Source organism: Equus caballus, chromosome 7, assembly GCF_041296265.1.
Source record: "Equus caballus isolate H_3958 breed thoroughbred chromosome 7, TB-T2T, whole genome shotgun sequence".
NCBI lineage: Eukaryota > Metazoa > Chordata > Mammalia > Perissodactyla > Equidae > Equus > Equus caballus.
In genome coordinates this window covers 60,044,449-60,059,296 of record NC_091690.1, presented here as the reverse complement: position 1 = coordinate 60,059,296, position 14,848 = coordinate 60,044,449, and the positions used below count along the sequence as shown (strand labels likewise).

At 42.0% G+C, this 14,848-nt stretch overlaps 1 protein-coding gene across 6 annotated transcripts in view; it reads right to left on the bottom strand.

Moving 5' to 3' along the window:
* The window catches only part of GRM5 (glutamate metabotropic receptor 5), a 474,085-nt gene that overhangs the window by 47,737 nt on the left and 411,500 nt on the right, over window positions 1-14,848 (bottom strand). For all 6 annotated transcript variants that reach the window (XM_023645596.2, XM_070273228.1, XM_023645593.2 and 3 more), the window contains one exon: window positions 13,729-14,668. In XM_023645596.2, the coding sequence (XP_023501364.1) occupies window positions 13,729-14,668 (940 nt within the window). The remainder of the gene's footprint in view (window positions 1-13,728; window positions 14,669-14,848) is intronic.

Sequence of the window (14,848 nt, the reverse complement as noted above, 5' to 3'; positions counted from 1 at the left end):
TCTTGAGCGGAAATGCTCTCTCCCACTGGAGCTACCTGGAAAACCCGGCCTGCCACCTGGTGGCCAGGAGAGTGACTGAGTCTGCTGACTGCTGGGGATAGGGATGAAGGTTGTGGGGCCGAAGAAAGGAGGAAAGAAGGGGAGTGTCTGTAAATAGCTGACACACAGAGCTGGGTTCTTCACCAGCATCACTAAGGATGGTTAGAAATGCCCTGGAGTTTAAAGACTGGCTGCTCCTTTCAGCCCGCAACTCACTCTCTGTCTGGCACCATTTTCCCCAGAGATACAGTCACAAAGCAGTGTCTGCACAGTGAATACAATTAAATGAAAGCCTCTGGAAATGTCCAAGGGGAAATTAGATAACATGTGCTTTGATGCAGGGATTTGGAGTTTGAAGGTGAAAAAGACAGGCAAGACATCAGAAGTCTGCATCTGCTTAGCTCCAGTTCAGCACATAAGCATTCTGCTAACGTGGCTTTGTGAGTTCTTCAATGAAGTCAATTTGCTCAGTTTTTCTCAAGTATCACCAGACATTTCAAACATCCTTTATATTAAAACAAGTCCTACAGTTAGACTTCTGTTGTGAGTGGATGTCGAAATCAATTATTTTTGTATTTTCATTAGTTAACTAATGAAAAGGAAAAGTGCTGGCTAGTCCATTTGGGCTTGAACATTTGGTTCTCATTTTGCTGTCCTGGCAGGCACTAGCTCTGTGCATGGAGGAGGAAAGCCTGCTTTTGCCCTAGTCCATTCTTTAGCAATAGGCTGCACACTTGGCTGTACCCAGTGGCTGGACAGTCCCTGAGAGAGGTGTCACAGTTCACTCTGAACTCAAGTTCCCTCTCATTTCCCTCAGATGCTCCTGCTGTGCCTTTTTTTTTTTTTTTTTTTTGTGCAAGTCATAGTGTGTCTGCCTGAGTCAGAGCACATTGTCTGGTCTGCCTGACTCTTACCAACGGGTCAAGTGGGCCCTGCTCTCCTCAGCTCCTGACCAAGACATTGGTGGGGTCGAGAATGGACAGGACATAGCATAGGGGAAAGTTAAGATGATGGTGTAGCACAGCTCTTTATCCTTTGAAGAGCGGAAGTAGGGGGCTCAATAGGCTTGGATCTCCTCTTTACCTCCTATACTACCACAGTAGCAATTTACTGAGCTCCTGCTCAGAGCCAACGTAGGGATGAATAAGAAAATGTTCCTGTCTTCAGTGATCTCTGGTAGAATGTGTATGTGTGCGATACATATGACCAGAGTAAAACCTTGTAGAATGTCATGGAACCTCACAGGAGTTTTGTGTGGAGAAGACAGAAATCTTTCTCTCTGCCTCAGCCAAGATGGCCTATAACTTTTAGGGAGTGTTGTGGTCAGGATAGGATCATTTATTTGAGTTCCAGATCCTTCAGAGGGTATGTTAGTTTTCTCTTGCTGCTGTAACAAATAATCACAAATTTAGTGACAATACAAATTTATTATTTTGTAGTTCTAGAGATCAGAAGTCCAAAATGGCTTTCATTGGGCTAAAATCATGGTGTTAGCAGCACCATGTTCCTTCTGGAAGCTCTAGAAGACAATCCATTTCCTTGCATTTTTCTAGCTTCTAGAGGCTGCTGTATCCCTTGACTTCTAGATCCTTCCTCCATCTTCAAAGCCAGTAGAGTAGCATCTTCAAATCTCTCTCTGACTCTGACACATCTGCACTCCTCCTATAATGAGTCTGTGATTACATTGAGCCCACCTGGATAATCTTCTCAAGATCCTTCACATAATCACATCCATGAAGTCTCTTTTGCCACGTAAGTTTCCAGGGAATGAGATCCCTTGTTCTACCCATGCTATCTAAGATTGAAGAAGTTTTCTTTGCTTGCTTCATTTTGCTTTTGTTTTTATGGCAACATTAGATGGTGACCACACTCTGAGATTCTAGCCAACTTACATTCCAAAGCCTTTTCACATCCTCAGTTACATAACAGTGTCCTCCCGTTTGGCACTAATACAGGTGCACTTTGGACTGGAGTGTAGGGGAATGGCAACTGATCTCCTGATTGGACATTGGCTCCAGCGAGGAGTGTACTCCCCTCAGTCAGAAGGGGAGAAGGTGGAAGAACATTTTAGAAGAGTCATCTCTGGGACTGCTGTGGAATTTACCAGATGAGCAGAGAAGGGAAAGTATGCTTAATAACTCAATCACTAGCAAGCCTCTTGTAATAGTGTTATCTTCTCCCCGGGTAGGCAGGTAATGCCCTGAGTTTAATGAGCCCACAGAGCAAAAGTCCTAATATGGGGCTACCGGGAAGGAGGAACCATTACTCACTGATATATCCTCTTGAAGGCTTATCAATTATGCTATTGTGGAAAAAACATAGTGTTTGGACTCAGACAACCTTGGGTTTGAATCCCACCTGTGTCCCTTGACAGCTGTGCTATCTTGGACAAATCACTTAAACTGTGCTTCAGTTTTCTCTCTTTTAAAACAGATCATAATAATATCTAATTCAAATGGTTGCTGTGAACTTAGAATATGTAAGTCAGTGGTTCTCAAAGTGTGATCCCTCTGTCAGCAGCACCTTAATCACTGTTATCTGGGAGCTTGTTAGAAATGCAAACTCTCTGGCCCCACTCCAGACCTACTACACCTGGGCTGAGGGGCTTTGTTCTGTGAGATACTAATGTATAAAACACATGTACAGTGCCTCACACATGACTGGGACTGGCTTAACAAATGCTGATTGTAATTATCCTTGTATCCCCTGGGAGCTTCATCAGGTTCACCAGGTTTTGCTTTCCAGTTATTGTTTGTTTTGGAAGAGCAAGGTCAGTGACAGATCTATGTTTGTTTACCAAGTCATGGTCTCTCTGTCTCCAACTAGAAAAGCCACATGAATAACAAATTGGAGAAAACAGCATTTTTAGTTTGCATTTTTGGTTGTGCCTTTTTTTTTTTTTTTTTTTGGTGAGGAAGATTAGCCCTGAGCTAACATCTGTGCCAATCTTCCTCTGTTTTGTACGTGGGATGCCACCACAGCAAGGCTTGATGAGCGGTATGTAGGTCCATACCCGAGATCTGAACCCATGAACCCCAGGCCACTGAAGCAGAGCAGGCAACTTAACCAATGTGCCACTGAGCTGGCTCCTTGCCTGTGCCATTTTTACTCAGCAGACAGAGTCACATTCTCTGGCAGCTCTACCATCCATAGTGCAGTGTTGCAATGCCTGAGAGCAAGGCCAGGCAGCAAGCTTGCACACATGAGGGATGTTGTGACTATTTCCTTCAATTGCTTTTTTCCCCCCTAAACATGAGTGAACAACATGAACACACATTTGCCTCACCAAAGAGAGCTTCATATTATGTTATGTATAAAATTTACTAGAGTGATTTGTCATCTAGTTTCCACATCATTAGGTAAAATGGATCCACATATTTTGGGCTAAGTTAAAAAAAATCACTTTTTTTTAAATGAAGAAATATGAATGCACTGCCAAAACCACAAGCAGAATGAGAAAAATGGCTAACACAGTGAAACCACCTTTAAACTCAGAGGAAAGCCTGATTTCTGAAAAAAACATTTTAACAGAAACTTACCTCCTAAGAATATAATGGAGTTTTGGAGGGCCATGGGCCCCCAGGATAGAGCAGTGATTTATGAGTAATTCAGGCCAGATTCCCAAAGTCAAATATTTCCATCTCAGTAACTTTCCTGAGGAATGATGTCATGGAACCCTCCTCACATTATGTCACCGAGCTGTAAATTGGGTAGATGCTAACTGAGATGACGGCATGATTAGAGAAAACTCACATCTTGTGAGCCTGGACTTTGGGACGTACTCTGTATTATGCTCGCAATGACCCTGTGAGCATAATTCAGAGTATGATGAACATTATTGTCCCCATTTTCCAGAGGCTCTGAGAGTTAAGGGCTTTGTCTAAGGTCCCAACTAGTAAGTAGCCAAAGCCAGGATTGAAATCCATATCTTTATTGACAAGGCTTACTGCCCCTCACCACACTACTTCTGCCAAGTTATAACAGGAGAGGTACTGACAGGCTACCTTGTTCCCTGATGTCACCTTGACTGATCTGTCTGTATACCAAAAAAAAAAGTCACCTTTAGAGTCATATCTCTGGGAGTAAAAATTAGAACCAAAATATGAATATTTATATGGCAGAAATACATTCACAGTGACCTTATTTATGAACAACAACAACAAAATGGGATACATGGTTGAGAAAATGAATCCATCAGAAGGGCAACATTAGAATGAAAAAGAGCTTTAGATCTGGGTTTGAATCCCAAATTATGGCTTTACCACTTATTAAATATGAACTAAATAAGCTTGCTTAACCTCTACATGTCTCAGTTATTATTTTTTCTTATCTGTGGATGGAGCTAATATTGTCTGTTATAAAATATTATGTGACGATCCAATGAGATAATATATATAAAAGTACTTAGCACAGTCTCTGTAACAAAGTAGTTGCTTGGTAAGTGTTCACAGCATAAAGGATGAAACAAGTCACTAATGACCATTATTGTAAAAGCACAAATGGTTCTCTAGCAGAGAGAAAGAGTGAGAACACATAAGCTTGGGTTGGTGATGGGTGGAGAGGCATCAAGTTGGTGTTGGGAGGTGGCCACCAGTATGAAGAAATTGCATGTCTAAAGTGAGAGTTAAACAGAAAGAAGAGGCTCTGGAAAGGAAGACAGGAGAGCTGGAAGGTGGTCAGCTGACAGGCCCTCCGGGTAAGCCTCCTGCCTATCAGCCTCGTCAGCCCATTTCCTGTCACCTGCCAACACACATTTTACATGCTGTAATTCTCTGCACATGCCATGTTAGGACATACCTCTGTTCACGTTGTTCCCCAGAACAGTATATCCCATGGTTTTCACCTGGCTTGCTTAATCTTCCATCCTTTTGGATTCAACCTAGGTGTTGCCCTTCCAGGAAGCCTTCCTGAAACCTCCAGATTGGACAGGGTGCCCTCTTTAGTGACTTCTGACTGCCTTGTGCATTCTCTCCTTTATTATTTCATGCACAGTAACGAAATGTGTATGAGCTGGTCTTCCCCAGCACTCTGTGAGCTGCTCCTAAGGGCAGAGTTTGTGCCCTATTTATCTTTATACTCCTAGAACTCAGCAATGTACCCAGTATATAGTGGTTACTGTGAAGATACTGGTTGGAATTAACTGGACTGGACCAAGGCGGGAAACATCAGGATTCCTTGCCTATTTCATGAGATTTTATATGAGATTAGGCATACCAAAAAAAAAAAAAAAGAAGAAGAAGAAGAAGAAGAAGAAGTATACAGAAAAGTAGTTTAAATTCTCATGATTGCTAGTTATAATAAAGTGATAGTATTAATAACTATAATAAATATAAATAATAAAAATGAGTCTGTCATTTTTTTTCTCACAAACAAAATCTATATAGATATTTAAAAATCAACACTAAATAGAAAAGATTTCAGGGAGCCCTGAACAGTCAAATTTTATCTCAGAGGCTTCTGTGTACTTTATTCTTGCAGCCAGAAAGCAAATCAGATCAGGCTCAGCTGAAGGTTTGACCCTGTCAGGAAAGTGCTGTGCAATACAGATCCAGGGAAAGTCCTTTGGGGGTGGGGGGCACACTCCACACCCGATCAAGCCCAGTTTTTCTCAGTTCATGCTATGATGTATTAACAGCTGGAATGGGGAACATCGTTCAGCGGTTACCTCCATGGGCTCTCAAGCCAGCCTGTCTTCATTCTAATCCTCCCTCTTCTGCTTACTCTCTATGGGCTTGAGCAAGCAATTTAGCCTCTGCTTACCACAGTTTCCTCATCTGTAAGATGAAGATTGTTTTGAGGATTAAAAGAGTTAATATATGTCAGAGGGTTAGAGCAATGGCTGGCCCATAGTGAGTGCTCAATAAATATAATTATTCACTATCTTCAGCCCTTCTTTGTTCACTGGCAAATGCCAATGTAGCTCAAACATTGTTATCCATCCATCTATCAATTTGTTTACTTAACAAACATTTTCGAGTGCTGACTATGTGCCTGGAACTGTGCTGGGTGCCAATGGCACAGAAAATGAATAAGACATGGTCCCTGTACTTAATACGTTCATGGTATAGTGTGTGAGCGTGTGTGTGTGTGTGTATAAGGGAGTCTTACAATTAAACAGGTAATTATAACACAGGATGATAAATACTCTATTGGGAGAAGTATATGGCTCATTTGGATCATAAAGAGGGGGACCTCACACAGTCCCAGAGGCAGGACAGGCTTTCCAGTAGAAGTGATTCTGAAGATGAGTATAAGTTGGCCACGTGAGAGTTGAGAGTGGGTGGAGCAGGTGTATTTTATACCAAAGTAGCTGCCTTGATAGAGGCCTGAAAGCAAGAAGCTTGTGAGTGGGTGAGTATGGAAAGTCAAGCAGGGGTGACTAGATGCAAGGCTGGCCAGGGGAAAAGGAGTCATACCACCAGGGGCCATTCCTGCCAGGTAAAGAAAGTCTGGCTCTGTCCTATCCTAGCCACTGGATAAGCCCTGAAAACATCTTAGCAGGGATTAAAGTGTTTAAATAGTTTCTCTTGTTTGAACTGGTTCCTTTGGAAAATTTTTCTAATTCCCAACATGTAGAACGTACTGCTTCTACGTTTGGGCCCCTCTGGTCCCTTCTAGACTCCTATCATGGCACGCTATCACTTAATTGGACTTATCTGTTTCTAATTGTCTTGGGAGACTGAAAGCTCCTCAAAAACTGTGTTCTGTTTATTTCTGTCTCCCCAGAATCTGTAACAGTGTTTGCCACAGAGCAAGTACTCAAGCAATGGAAGCTTGATTACAAAAAAGTCTTGTTTTAGAAAAAAAGTTTCTGTTCTTATGTTTTTAGAACAAAACATTATCTGGTAAAATCTGGGAAATCAAGTAACAAAGTGAGTGGTCTTGGTCATAGTGATGGCAGTGTGAGCCCTATGAGATGCTGCCCACCAGATTCATCATCTGTCTAACACTGAGCACTGCTATGTGTCAGGCACTGTGCTAGGCACTGAGAAAAATATGAATACTACTAAGACAGCATTAGATAGCTGTGAAAATATTGTGTATATACACAAAGCAACCCCCATATCCCCAGGGTTTAGCACAGTGACCGGCAATGCTCCGTTCTCAGTAAATGTTTATGAACAAATAATAAAAGAAGAAGCTGTGAGGAACATGTGCTAAATGTCCTAAGAGTCCAGATGAGAGAAAGTGTGAGACGGAGTTCATTGAGGAACCCGGGCCTTGGAAGATAAAAAGGATCTAGAGAGATGGAAGGAAGAGGCAAAGGATTCTAAAGAGGGAGAAATAGCACGAACATTAGTTTATCCAGACTAATAACCCCTTAATGAAACCTGAGCAATTGGAAATCATCAAAGCTCTGATAATAGTTGAAGTATATTGGAATTCATACAAGAGAACCAATTTTCCAGGCAAATTGTAATTTGGGCAATGGATGTGAAGGCCTAGTAGTCGCTTTAGCAGACAGCCTAAGTGGGCCCTCACGACAATGTTAATTAAAGCAAAGTTAATTAGTTAATTAAAACAAAAGCAGCAAATGACAGTTTCTAAAATTAAGGTGGAGGCAAAACTAATGTTCTGCCACCTAGCTAGAATACCCAGGCAGGGTTGTACCTTCTGAGAAAATTCATAATTTAGAGCTGTAGGCCTCTGTCATCATTTTAGCCCATGGAAGGCCCCCTTCATCTTAGAACTTCAGCCCCGTGACCCTGGAAAGCCTGAATCTTGTGGAGCCAGAACTTTAAACTCATCAAATTCAATGCTTTATTTAGGTCAGAACTGGTTTTGTGTTCATTTGTCAATTTGCAGCTCAAGTGAAGGCCTTAAACGGAAGCATGGCATTATCCGCTTGACAATGATTTGATGCTGCACACGGCGTGCTGGAAAATTAGTGTCTAGAACCAAAATGTTAATCACAGGGACCTCTATACATTGATGGCATAAATAGTATGTTTCTATATAAAAACATCTATAGTGACTCACTTCCTTTAAAGTAAAAATCTCCCTTTGCTATTTCAGCGAATTGAATGACTGACTCTGGGCACTTTCCTTTTTCGTGCCCTAGGGTGAGCCTATTTAACTTCCCAGAAAACTGCTAGACCCGTTAGAATTAGCTCTGTTCTTCCCTCAGGTGCTCATAGAACAAAAGTGATTCTTTCTCTATGAGTAGAGGTAGAAAGCGGTGTTTCTGGCTCCTTCTCACTGAAGATGTGAACTACTCTTCAGGTCCCCAGAAACATGTCTCCTCTTTTGGCTATGACGATGTTTTCCAAAGTGAACCCCCTTTGTAGTATCAGTTCTCCAGAAAGTTAAGAGAGTTACTTGAAAAAAGGAGTCCTGCCTTCAATAAGCTCGGGCAAAGATTGAAAAGAACTAACAAATGAATGATTGGTTTCTATACTGTAAGACCTCTCAGTGTTTATCTCCAAGAAAAGAATAGTCAGAGTTTTTTCAAACTTGTTTGACCAAATAATCTTTTTTTCATGGAGCAATTTGTGAGACTAGCTTTCCAAAGAATACATTCTGGGAAATGCTGAGCTCTAATGCCAAAAAACTACGGGCTGAATTAAAAAGCGCTCCGTAACTTACTAGTCATGAGACAATGGGCAAGTGCTTTAATCATGCTGGACCTCAAATTCCTCATTCAAAAAATGGGAATGATCATTGCTTCTACTTTCAATATTTTGTGACCACTAGCCAATTCTATTACTATGACTACTACCACTAATATCACTAGGTACTGCCACTTTCCATGGTAGACACTATTTATTGGCTTATCGGACAAGCACTTGACACCCCCTTCTCCCTCTCGGTTTCCATTATAGAAGATGTAAAAGCTAAATGCACACTTTCTTATACTCTCTTGCAGGTAGGCATTGCTATATGAGATAGTTTGGGCCAATGAGACATAAAGGCAATTCTTATAGGACTCTGAGAAGACTACTGTTTTTCCTAATAAAAGGACACAATGCATGGAGCTGTGACAGCCATCATGCAACCATTAGAAAAAGGCCTGGAGGTTAGCAGAGATGTTGGCTCTGGCATCACTGAGCCTTGGAGGATGCCAAGAACAGTCTACCTGCATATTTCTTGTAACATGTGGAAATGAAACCCACACAAATCCTATCAGTCTCTGAAAATCAGGCTTTCTCTTACTTGCAGGTGAACACATTTCTAAAAGTTTTATCTGTTTATCTATTTATTGAGTGCCTTCTACACGCTGATTAAGCATTTAACATTTATCACTTCCTTTACTCCTCACAACAGGCATCATCATCTCCCATTTTACAGTTGAGGAAACAGATTGAAGTACCTTGTTGAAATTCACGCAGCTGGATTTGAATCCAGCTGTGGCTCCAAAGCCAGAACTCTAAGCTAGCCTGCTATATTTGTATCTGCTGTCTCTGTGTACACTGCTCCAAGAATGTGTACTAACTTTCGGAAACGTAGTCACTTTAACTTTGGGAGATCTTATGTTTTTCCTTCTAGAATATGCAATGTGTCCTCTTTAAAATGGGGCCCTTGCTGTCTGCCGTGAGATGTGGTTGGGACCTGCACAGGCCTTTTCAGAAGCAGGGCCCGGACCCAGTCTGGGTTTACAGCAGCCTGCTTCTCCACAAACCAGATGGAAGAGAGCAGAAACAGGCTGGGCCCAGCAGAGCAGCCGCTCTCCCCAAAGCTCTACATCTAAAGATTTAAGTTACCTCTTCAAGCCCACATTAGATCCCAATAGATGAGCTCACTGGCACATTATAGAATTCAAGCCTGAGAAGCACAGCTAATGAAGGTAATTTAGAATAAAATGTGAAAATATTAGAAGCACTCAAGTTCACATTTCCCCATTATTTAAGCTCCAGTGTGACAGGCAATGTGAGACACACTGGCCTTTATAAAACTGTAAACTAAAAGAGGAGATAAATTCATATATAACTAGTTACATCCTTCAATGCGATAAATACTATATTAATGTTCTGATCATCTTGATTTTGGATCACAGAGAAGAAATCCTTTTTTTGAGAGCTCATAGGAGGCATAGAGGAAAGGAATTTTAGTTTGGATCGATTTATTTCTTAAGATTACAGCTTAAAAGGGGGGAGCAGGTATGGGGTGTCTGTGATGCAAGCGTTTTATAGCTTTCTCTGGCCTTTCTTCTTCTCCATATCAAAAGCAAGTTCCAGCCTGAATATCCTGTTTAATGGCAAAAAAGAAGTCTCTATATAATCAGATTATAGTCTGTCTTAGCTGGAATCACATGGATAGACCAACATTTGCCGCAACTGCATTAGAGAAAACCCAACAATTGCCAAACTTCCCTCCTTGCCCTCTTTCATATTTAAATACTCAAATGTATTGACTGCAAAGTCCAATCATCAAGAAACACATGACACTGTAGGGAAAACAGGTTAAAATATTGCCCCAAATCCTGAGAATTCCTGTTTGCTATTGGTACTATCAGTATATTTTGTTCATGTTGTCCCTTTATTTATTAAAGCAGAAATGAAGTAGTTGAAAATAGTAATCTGATGCTACTGGAGGAATGATAGAATTATAGCAAAACATGAGATCAATGGACGGGATTAATGACCCGATTCTTGAGCAGAAACTGATGCCCACAGGAGTACAGGGGGTATTTGTGATACAGATCAGTGTAGGCTTAGTCTTATGAAAGTTAGTAAAACCACAAGGGGGTAGTAGTAAGCACACATGAAGACAAGCAAAAAATACCCCACATAACTACCTTCTCAAATCCATTCATTCAACAAACATACCAACAAATGATTACTGAGCATCTCCTATGTACCAAACACCCTTCTTGTAGTTCCAGGCACTGGAGGCACAGTGATGAGCAAGGAAGACAAGTCCTCCACTCCCAAGGAGCTTCTTCTGCCTTCACTGGGACAAAGGGTGTGCTCTACAGTCTGGCAAGGAGCTGGACAACGTAAAGATGGAGATGCCCTGGAAAGCCTAGACAGTATAATCAATGTGTCTATAGTTCTGTACTGCCTTTTATGATGCTCTCTTCATTATTACGATGAGCCTGGTCGCTTACCTGACACAGAGACTTTCAGGTGTGGAAGAAGAGTGATACTTGTTAACTTAGTTAATAATAATAGCAAACAAATAAGAAGTGCTTACTGTATGGCATATACTTTATATGTATTTACTCATTTATTCTCACAACCAGTGTATGAAGTATGTATTTCATTATCTCTATTCATCAGAGGAGGAAATCGAGGCATAGAGAGGATTAAGTGATTTGCTGATGGTTACACAGCTGATAAGTGATGCTGCCAGTACTCAGTCCCAGTGCTGCCTAGCTCTGTACTCTGCCACCTTCCATATGATACCAGCTCAACACATGGTTGACATAAGGGAAGCCATACTATAGAAAAGAAACCATATTGTAACTTTAAATAACCTCTGATTAACTAGCCCAGACATGCTCTGTAGATTTTGTGGCCCCTCCCAGCTGCTTTAACAGGATAACTTCGTTCTTTTGAGTTCTCTAGGAATGTCATGACCACCCTGGGCTGAGAGTCCATGCTGATAGCCATCATCAATGACACCTGAAAGATCAGGGTATAGGGCATTGAAAACAAAGGACTGTCAGGACCTGGGACCAGAGGTCTGCCCCACCCAGAGACTAACCATCTCCCCCACCTGGAGACCACTCTGCATATAACTGGCCTGTAGTCTTTGTTCTGTAAGATGGTTCTTTCAGACATGAGTTGGCCATCTTCCCTCTTGCTAGCAAGCTGTAATAAAGTCCCTTTCTCTCCTCCCACCTTGCCTCTTGACTATTGGCATGTCTTGCAGTGAGCAGAGGACCCCGTTTGGGTGGTAACAAATACAGTATCTACTGTGTGCCTGGCCTTTACACATAGTATTTCCCTCTTTACAATCCTATGATGAAGATGATATGATCTCAGTTTGGCAGGTGAAGAGGGAAGAAATGGTGGTGCCAGTGTTCAGACTCAGGAGAACTTGGCTACAAAGCCAGTGCTCTTCACCGTCGCTCTAGGCTGTCTCTCTCAGAGAGAAACACACTACTCTAGTGAGGTTTGGGGTGCCTAGGCACAGACTCACAATTCCATCCCTCCAGCAATCTGTTTGTTTTATCTGTCTGGATGTCCTGGAAGATTTTATTTGAAGAAAGAGTTTAAAGAAAGGCTGATAAAGTAAAAGTTTGAAAAAACTAAGTTTTCTTAGACAAATAAAAGGCTGATCTTGTGGAAGTTTCAGAAAAAGAATGTTTTAGAGAGGAGTCAGGAAGGCAGATGGAATATAGGCCAGCAGGTTAGGTATATGGAAGGCCTTCTGTGTATAGACCATGATGACATCGTCAGGACTTATTGAAGAAGTAGAAGACACGGCTCTTCCCCTTGAAGTCTGCAATGTAGTTGAATACCTTACATAATGTGTGTGGAAAGAGATGAGAGGCATACAGGAATTAGAAAAGAAGTGAAAGAAGCAAGGTTACAAGTCAATAATGCAAATGAATTGGGCCATGTGGGAAAATCTCCAAGTATCATGAGAGTCCTTTCCAGTCCTCAGCAGACACAGTATCTTTACCATCACCATAAGTCAGCCTTTGAAGGAGGGCTGGTAGAAAAATTGGATTTTCATGCAGGCTAAATGATAATATAAGAGAATTGTTGAAGCAACAGTATTTAGCTATTTATCTGTATTTGAAAGATATTTATCTTCCATTTATTTATCTAGATTTTAGGAAAATTGTCAAATCTCTGTAGAGTGAGCAGATGTCCTGACTAGCTCTTTTGATATGACTTCTTAAATAGAGGAGGTCTTTATTCCGAATAAAAATCTATGCAGTCTTTTTAGTCCCTCCAAATGTGTTCCCAAGCCACTGTAAGATGATCTCATTGCCTTTTGAAGTGCCTTAGGGGGCATTAATCATATAAGGAAGTTCCCCACATGGGGATAAATCATTGGCTGTTGGCCTCAGATTCTTTCCACATGGTAATTGGAAACAACTACCTATGATACTGAACTTAGGGGGCTGGGATGGGACGATGGGCAACAGAGAAAGTGGGATGCTAGCTGGTTGTTTAGGAAGGTTATATGCAAAGCCACCTGTTAGTTTTCCCCTTTCAGCTACTTGGACATTTCCCAGAGTTCAAGAACTCAAGCCTATTAAGAACTCAAATATAAATGCTCCATTCTCGTGCCTCAGTGGGATGGGCAGTCAGGGACTCTCTGGGCTGGAAAAAGGTTCAGGCTCATGCAAGTGCAGTCAGATGTGTAAGGCTCTTGGTTCTCTACTCTCAGCATGATCTTCTTTGTTAACAATAATCTTCTCTACTCTGTTCTGGTGAACTAGAATTTAGTCCATAATGTATCTCTGTCCCTCAGGACCTGGAGGTCCTTGCCTTGGCTCAATGACTTAACCATACTCTCTCTGCCCTCTGACTTCATGTCCCTTTTGCTGTAACTATTTGCTTTTTTCTTTATCTCAACTTCTATGTTTCTGGCCCAGGCCTAAGTAACTGGGCCTACATCTAATTAGCCCCACAAAAACCATTCAATGAGAATGTCCAAAGCTCCTTTCCCAGCACCCTGCCTCCCATAGTTTCATTCACTCAGGTATTTCCCATTTAAAAGACCCAGGAAGCAATTGCCACTGCTTCTGAAATAGGGGCCAGTGCCCCACAACACCCCCAGAACTTTTACCTTAGGGTTTCCCCAGAGGAGCCTCTCCTTTTCCACAGGTTGACTAGGCTGCTGGATCTGCTGGCTGCTGAGGATGACTTGCCATCCCCCACGTGCATGCGCACCACAGTAGACGTGGTGAAGGCGCTGCGCACATTTCTCTCTGGTTTGGCCAGAATGATGTACACCTTTGGCACAAACATGCAGCCCAGTGCCACTGTGGCACTGAGGCTGACTGAGAAACACATGGTGATGATTTTGTAGTTGCTGCCAAAGTAGATTGGCACAAAGGCCAGCCATATAATGCAGGTGGTGTACATAGTGAAGGCGATATACTTGGCCTCGTTGAAGTTAGCTGGAACATTTCTGGTCTTGAAAGCATAGAAGGTACAGCTCAAAATTAGCAATCCATTGTATCCGAGAGGAGTGACAACTCCTAAGTTGGTGGTATTACAAATCAGGTAGACTTCTCGAATGCTTGGGTAGTCGTGCATTATATCAGGAGGTTCCATTATAAAGAGGGCGACGATGATGCCCAACTGGATGCATATGAGAATGAAAGCAATCACTAGCTGGGCACAGGCACTCATGAATCTGGGCTTTTTGGTGCAGATCTTTTTCTTGCTGCCAGCCAGGATCCTCGCAATACGATTGGTCTTGGTGACAAGGGCTGAGTAGCTCATGGCTGGGGAGAGACCAATGCCAATTCTCTGAAGGTAGCAATAAATCTGTTTGGGCTTTGCAATGAGGCAGAAGGTACATAAGTAGCCCAGGCAGATGCCAGCGAGTATAATGTAGCAGAGTTCCCTGCTGGAGGACTTGACCACTGGTGTATCCCGGTAAATGATGAAGATTGCAGTAACAAACAGGGTGGCCAGCAGGCCAAGGCAGGCAAACACCACAGCTGCAATGGGCTCAGGGTCACCCCAGCGAAGATATTGTACTGGGATCAAATCACAACCTGCAGAGACACAGACATATATTGAAAAAGAAGGAAGACATTTACTAGGGTCCTTTATGCCTAAGTTATAAGCAGCTGCTTATGATCCTTTCAGTTTGTCTCCAATCTACCTTTCTAATCTGAGTATTCTATACTATTCGTTTCTTCACGTATTCATTCATTAAATATTTATCTTTATAT